The sequence below is a fragment of the Monoraphidium neglectum genome (assembly GCF_000611645.1).
Source record: "Monoraphidium neglectum strain SAG 48.87 unplaced genomic scaffold scaffold02950, whole genome shotgun sequence".
Classification (NCBI taxonomy): Eukaryota; Viridiplantae; Chlorophyta; class Chlorophyceae; order Sphaeropleales; family Selenastraceae; genus Monoraphidium; species Monoraphidium neglectum.
The window spans coordinates 1-6,820 of NW_014010678.1; the positions used below are offsets into that span (position 1 = coordinate 1).

The window sequence follows — 6,820 nt, forward strand, 5'->3', positions numbered from 1 at the left end:
GGGCCGTTGTATGACCTGGAGTGTGTATCACCTGCAGGGGCCGTTGATGCAGGGGAGCTGGGACCGCCCCACGGGGACCCGGGGGCACGAGCTGGGCGCTTGCAGACAGGCACACAAGTCCACACCCAGCCTGCGCCGCGCAATATCAGTTCTCAACCCCTCGTGCCTCCTCCCCTTTGTCGCTTGGCGCGCAGCACCAGCTGGAAAAGGACGCCGAGGCGGCCGCCGCGCTGCAGCCGCCAGGTCAGCGGCAGGTGGACAAGGGGCAGCAGCAGCAGGAGGAGCAGCAGCGGCGGCAGCAGGACCAGCAGGGGGAGAAGCAGCGCAAGGCGGCGGCGCGGCTGCTCGTGCGGCGCCGCAGCGTGCGCGGCGCTGCCGCCGGCGGTGCAGCGGCGGCCGCGGTGGCGCCACGGCGCCGCGGCGTGTTGGTGGGTGCGAGCAGCATGGCCCGCCAGGTCAGCGCGCGACCGGGCGGCAGCTTCCCGCCAGGACGTCAGGCGGCGCCGGCGGGCCGCGGCCGGCTCGCGCTTGCCGGGGGCGGCGCGGCAGAGCAGCCGGCTCGCGCGGCCGTCAAGCCGGCGTGGCCGTCATGGCTGACGGGGGATGACGACACAGGGGAGGATGAGTCAGCCAGTGGCAGCAGCGGGTCATCCGACAGCATGGGCGCCGCGGCGGCCCAGACCGCCCTCTACGCAACGCCACATGCCAGGCCCGCGCCGCCGCCGCTGCTCGCAGCCATGGCCGCGCGCCTGCCACCGCCGCCGCCGTTCCTCCCGGCGCCCCCCTTCGGCCGCGGCGGCGGCGGCGGCGCGGCCTCCGGTCCGGTGGAGAGCGCGTTCGCCGCGGCGGCGGCGCTGCCGCCCCCTGGGCGCAGCGAGGAGTCGCGGCTGAGCAGCATGACGAGCGCCGCATCTCTGCGCCCGCACCAGCCGCCCCTCCCTGTGTTCGCCGCGGCCCCCAGCGGACCCAACGACTTTGAGGCGTTCCTGAAGCAGCCGAGCGGCACGGCCGGCGCAGGCAGCAGCAGAGTGGCCAGCGCGAGGCCGCCGACGCGCTGAGGCGGGGACCGAAAAGCGGGCCGCGAGGCTTGTCGCGCCTCGGCGTCCGTTGTTGAATCCCGTGCGAGCCGGCCCGCACGGGAGCACCCCTGCTGTTTCCCCGCACAGCCCGCCGCACCTGTCTGGGCCCGCTCGTCCCATGCATGAGCACAGACCACCCCTTACCCCTTCCCTATGTACAGCCTGGGCCCTCGCTGGGCCCTCACTAAATGAGCCCCCACCTCAAAACCTGGCACACATCAACCATTGCACGCTTCATTGGCGAGCGGGCCAGGACGCCGCCCGCATCACACCCACCCACTCTGTCACATGCACCTATCTCTCATTCAAGCGTTGTCGCCAGCCGCTGCTCTGCACGCCGCAAACACTGTCAACAGACACAAGATGTCGGTGGAGGCTTACACAGTTCACAGATCCCCGTTGACGGTAACATTTGTGAGGTTTTACCACATGCGCGGCACCCGCAGGGGACCGCCGTGCTTTGCCAGTCGACAGGCGCACAGCCGCGTCGGCAGGCGAGCGGCTGCCTGAGCAGGCGAGCGGACGCGAGCAGCAGAATGGGCACTGTCGTGTGATGGGCTGGTGGGCGGCGAATGGCACCCTGCAGACAGGCGGGGTAGCAAGCAACCTGGCCGCGCCCCTCCCCCCGGGCTTGAGGCCACTCGAGGCCAGCCAGGCAAAGGGTTTGGTGGGCGTGCGTGGGGCTGGACATCACCCCTCGTCCTAGTGGCGCTGCGGCCGGCACACGCAGGTTCGTCGAAACCATGGCGCCACAGTGGCTCGTCAGCATCGTGGGGGGTGCACAACACCGTGGGGGTTGCGCAAACCTGACTGTCCATCCCCGTAGCACACCATGGTCGGGCTAAATGCCATCAACTGTCCAAACAAGGCTGGGATGAACAATGTGCACGCAAAACCTGGCGCGCAAGGCCCGCCACCGGGTCTGCCGCAAGGCGTCCAAGCGCCACCGCCGGCAACAAAAGTGGTGATCATGAGCGATGGATGACGAGCGGGCGGGAGTAAAGGTGAAGCGTGAAGGACTCATTTGTTGGGAAATACAAAGCGCATTGGATCAAGCAGTACAGAAATATGATGTCAACCTGGGCTTGGCAGCTCGAGTGCTGGTGGGTGCGTGTACATACGAGGGGCATTCTTTTCCCCTGGACAGCCATTGCACATGCGCACTCAATGGGGTGGGCGCATCAACCTGCATCGCTTGCGGCGCGGCAGCCAGCTCGCTTGCGGGCGGATGGCTCGGACTGGTATGAACAAACACGACCCCTCTGAGACAGACAATTCTGCGCGCCGCGGCAGTCAGGCCTGGCCGGCGCACGGCCGCTGTTCACAGCAATCTTGTGGCGTGATGGCCTTCCGGGCCATACACATTTGCTCGACAGCTGGTCAACGACCAGTCAACATGACGGTTCGACCCGCGATGACATCACTCCAGCGCCAGGTCCAGCAGCATCAGGCCGTCCAGCCACTCGCAGACAGCAGGGTCCCCCTTCGCCGCCCGCCTGCACCGCTCCCGCTCCTCCGGGGCCAGGCGCCCCCGCGCGTGCGCGACCGCGAGCACTCCAAGGTGCCCGCCCCGCGCGGCCGCGGCGCACGCGTCCTCGTGCCACAGCGCGCCGGCCTCGTCGGCCGCCCAGCGCAGCGCGTCGGCGTGGCCGTGGGCGGCGAGGGTCAGCACCGTCAGGCCGCCGGCGTGGAAGGTATAGAGGCCCGCCTGGTGGAGCCACTGCAGAACTTCAAGATCTCCGTGCCGCGCCGCGCGCTGCACCGCCACCAACTCCTGGCGCCACGACAGCCCCGGCCAGTGGTCGCGCACCGCCCAGAGCGGCGCGCGCGGCGAGGACGCCTCCAGGCGCGCGCGGCGGGAGCCGCAGCGGGCGCAGGTGGAGGCGGCGTCCGGGCCCGAGGCGGCGTCGCGGTGGGCCTCCGAGTCTTGGTCGCCAGCGATGGCTCCGTCGCCGGGTCCGCACCAAGGGCCGCAGCGGGCGTCGGACCACTCGCGCCACTCCCGGCTCAGGCGGCTTACCGTCAGCGCCTGCTCAATGAACGGCAATCGCTCAAAGATGGCTTGGAGCTCGTCGAGGCCCAGCTTGATCGCTGCCCCAGGCGTAACTTGCGACGCTGCCATTCTTCGCTGTACGGGCGACACGGTGAGTTTGCTACATGTTGTTGATCAGGGTTTTGTTGTGTACCGTACGCCTTGACAGTTTCGCTGAAAATGATATCAACGTGTCACCGGGTGACGAAACATATCTTTGATCGCCACGGGCGATATGAAGGGACGCGGTCGGTCTCAGGGCCCTCACCGAACGGGAAGCGGTCTCCCAGGTGAGCGCTTGAACGCAGCTCGGGCCAGCACCACAGGAAGTGACTGCGCCCCACGGCCCTCATGTGCTCGCTGTCACTGCTGCACCCGCACCCAGCCAGGCAAAGCAGCGCACCAGCACTGCGCCGCTGCACCATGACACCGCCCTAAAGCAAGCTGCTCCAAACCACCAAAACGTGTCCACAGGGCTCTGTCAGCCGCGTGGCTGCGCACGCCGCGGGCCACGGCCGCCTCCATGGCCGACCCGCAGAGACCAAACGGCGCCGCAGGCGGCGGCGCAGGCGCCGGCGCGCCCTTCAACTTCGCACCCGCCAGCTCGCGCGACAAGACAGTCTACGGCAGCAGCATGCCCGGCAAGGAAAACCAGCACATAGGCGAGCGGCGGGCTGGGCAGGCCACCATGCAGCATCTGGGCTGTGCCCCAACTGCCACCCGTCTTCTCGGAGTGCTTCACACAGCGGCGCCGGCTGCCACACAGAACGACTTCCGCAGCACCTCAACCCCCACGCGCACGTTTGCACCCTTAGCATAGCGTCAACGTCAATCTCCGCAGGCCCGGCAGGCCCCGCCGACGTCGCCGCATGGGCGGCGTTTGTGCGCAGCCACGGGGTGACCGACGTGGTCAGCCTGCTGGGGGATGACGAGCTGACGTCACTCGTCGTCACGCCCCCGGGGCTGGAAGAGTTGTACAGGGCGGAGGGGCTGACTCCCCACATGATACGGGTCAAATGTGAGTCGGGCCAGGCACGCATGTGTGCGTGTGTGTGTTTGTGTGTTTTTGGGGAGGGGCGGCGAATTGCTAGGGGTGCCGCTCGCGCGCGTGTTGTTCTTTTGGGGGAAGGGGTCGGATGCGAGGGGAACGGCAGGGGTGTGTGTGTGGCGGGGGAGAGTGGCGGGGAGGGCAGAGGCAGGCGCTGACTTGATTCGTGCCGGGCTTGCCTGACGGCTGCAACAGGCCCGGGGGTGTCCCTTCAGAATCCGGCTTGGCGCCACGCCTTGACCTCGCGCCCCAGCAGCTGCCCTGCTGCAGCAACTCATCTGGGCCGGGTGGCAGTCCCCTTGCTCTCCAGGGGGATGGGGGGGCACACCTGCCTCGGGCCGCGAATCAATCTGACGTCGCACCCCCGCGCCCGCGCCCGTCCCCAGCCCCCGGCGCGCACGCGAAGATCATGGCAGTGTTCGCGGGCTGCGAGGCCGCCGGCGGCAGGGCCGTAGCGCACTGCAGCGGCGGGGTCGGGCGGGTCGGCACTGTGCTGACCGCCTGGCTGGCCCACAGGTGTGCACAGGGGGGCCCGCGGGGCGCGGGAAGCTGGGGGGAAGCTGACGCTGCGGGCGCCATCGGTGCAGACCGGCTAGCTTGACTAACGTGCGTGCCGGGGATGACGGCTGCGGCTCAGGCGCCGCTTGCAGTTTAGATCAGAACACGCCCATGCACGCTGCGTCTCCCCAGCCATCTATGATGTAACCCCATAGTAAGCCATCCACACCGCCTGCGCAAATTATTCGCCACAGGTATGGGCTGACCTACGAGGCCGCCGCCGCCGAGGTGGAGGCCCACGCCGCGGCGGCCGGCGTGCGGCGCAAGGTGCCGTCGGTGGAGCGGTTCGAGGAGTTTGTCAGCGGCAGCGGGTGGTGACCGGTCGGAAATTGGACCGGAAAGCGCCCGGCGCTGCGCGTCTTGTACAATAAAACCGCTCAGCGGCCTCTTCATAAGTTACTGTTCTTGCACTGCGGGACAAAATCACTTATTATTGTCGGCGCTGGCCCGCCGAGCTTTTGAACCACATACTCTGTAAACAAACATCCCAAGTCAGAGCAGGTTCTCAACGGTTCGGCCATAGCTGCCAGCCGCTGCGTGCCTCGTCCGTCTCAGGAACGCTCACGCGCCCTGCTGCGCCCGCAGGAAGCTGAACAGCCGCGCGTGCCGGTTCACCGCCGCCGCCGCGCGCCCCGGCGGCGCGCCGCCCGCGCCCGCGGCCAACTCGGGCGCCCACTGGCGGCGCGTCAGCCAGCCGTCCCGGCCGCTGCTGGTGCTGTCCAGGCAGGCAAGGAGCGCGGCGCCGCGCCAGGCGGTGTGCCGCGGGTCGCCCCGCTGCTCCAGCACGTTCACCATCGGGGGCTGCGGTGTTTTTTTTGAGGGGGGGGGGGAGGGGCGCGGTTTGGGAAAAAGCAGGGCAGCTCCGTAAGAAAAACGGCGAAAAATGCAGGCAACGGCGTCGGCCTGACGCGCCGCGAGGGCCTGCACGCTGCTCAGTGCTTGGATGGGGTCGAAGCCCCGTGTGCCGCAGCAGCAACGTCAGGCGGCAACGCCCTGCGAGTCAGCTGCGTCCCCAGGCGCGTGCGCGTGTCCGCCCCACCTGCACGGCGGCCAGCCCGACCCCCTGCAGCGGCTGCGCCGCCACTATGGCCGCCACGCGCCGCTCCACCAGCCCCGCCAGGCCGCGCGTGCCGCCCGCGTCCCCAGTCAGCAGGATGCCGGCGAGCAGCCGCTGCCGCAGCTCCACCCTGCCGCCGGCCGCCGCGTCGATGCAGCGGGCGACGGCCTGGAAGGAGGGGGGGCCAAAGCGGTGGCGGCGCCGCACGGACGGGGTGTGTGGACGGGGCGAAGGGGGGCGTGGACGGGTGTGACGGGCGGCAGGGGCGAGCCTAGAATGCGTGGAGTGTTGCCCGTGCCGTGCCCCGTAAGCCAGAACATCGGCCAGGAATGCGGTTGTACGGCCTCCGATCACGAGCCGGCTGTAGGCGGCAGGCGGTCGCCCCCACACGGCCCAGAAGCAAAAATGGCCCCGGCGCGGCGCCGCCGCGGCATCTCAAATCATGGCGCTGCACGGGTTCGTCCTCCGGCTCTTGGGCAGCTTCCCCACCCACCTCGTCCAGCGGAAGCTTCTCAGGCGGCTCCTCCATTTCACAGGGACCCAGCAGGTAGGCCGACACCGGCGGCAGCGCCGCCCCCTCCTCGCCCCCCTGCCCCTGCCCCTGGGCCCCCTCGCCCTGCTGCCCGCCGCCCGGCGTCCGCTGCTGCTGCTGCTGCTGCTGCTTGCGCTTGGCGGCCGCGCCCTTTGCGCCGCCCCCGGGCGTCCCCCAGTCGTCCTGCTGCTGCTGCTGGTGCGCCCTGGCCTGGCCCGCCAAGAACAGCCGCTCCGCCGCAGACGACTCCTCCACCAGCGGCGGCGGGCCGCGGCGGCGCGGCCGCTGTGCTGGAGAGGGTCCTGGATTGAGGGGTGCGGGCGACGCCCCGTCGACATCCATCGCCTCTGGGGCGCCCTGCTCGCGCCGCTGCTGCTGCTCCCGCTGCTGCTGCTGCTGCTGCTGCTGCTGCTGCTGCTGCTGCTGCTGCTGCTGCTGCTGCTGCTGCTGCTGCTGCTGCAGCTGCTGCTGCAGCCGCTGCCGATTGGCGGGCTGCGCCGCCAGCCGCGCGCCC

At 69.6% G+C, this 6,820-nt stretch overlaps 4 protein-coding genes across 4 annotated transcripts; 2 read left to right on the plus strand and 2 right to left on the minus strand.

Moving 5' to 3' along the window:
* Positions 1 to 194: 194 nt before the first annotated feature.
* Positions 195 to 1,058, plus strand: MNEG_11879 (hypothetical protein; the record flags this gene model as incomplete). The annotated part of the gene is made up of 1 exon (XM_014039646.1): positions 195 to 1,058. A coding segment is annotated over one exon (864 nt), but the record flags the coding sequence as incomplete, so codon positions are not given.
* Positions 1,059 to 2,499: 1,441 nt separating this feature from the next.
* Positions 2,500 to 3,201, minus strand: MNEG_11880 (hypothetical protein; the record flags this gene model as incomplete). Its single annotated transcript, XM_014039647.1, has 1 exon — positions 2,500 to 3,201. The coding sequence occupies one exon, from the start codon at positions 3,199 to 3,201 to the stop codon at positions 2,500 to 2,502; it is 702 nt and encodes a 233-aa protein (XP_013895101.1).
* A 1,367-nt stretch (positions 3,202 to 4,568) lies between these two features.
* MNEG_11881 (hypothetical protein) lies at positions 4,569 to 5,035 on the plus strand (the record flags this gene model as incomplete). The annotated part of the gene is made up of 2 exons (XM_014039648.1): positions 4,569 to 4,675; positions 4,912 to 5,035. The coding sequence occupies 2 exons, from the start codon at positions 4,569 to 4,571 to the stop codon at positions 5,033 to 5,035; spliced, it is 231 nt and encodes a 76-aa protein (XP_013895102.1).
* A 243-nt stretch (positions 5,036 to 5,278) lies between these two features.
* MNEG_11882 (hypothetical protein) lies at positions 5,279 to 6,648 on the minus strand (the record flags this gene model as incomplete). Its single annotated transcript, XM_014039649.1, has 3 exons — positions 5,279 to 5,518; positions 5,757 to 5,942; positions 6,268 to 6,648. 3 exons carry the CDS (start codon positions 6,646 to 6,648, stop codon positions 5,279 to 5,281), a joined length of 807 nt encoding a protein of 268 aa, XP_013895103.1.
* Between the last annotated feature and the right edge of the window lie 172 nt (positions 6,649 to 6,820).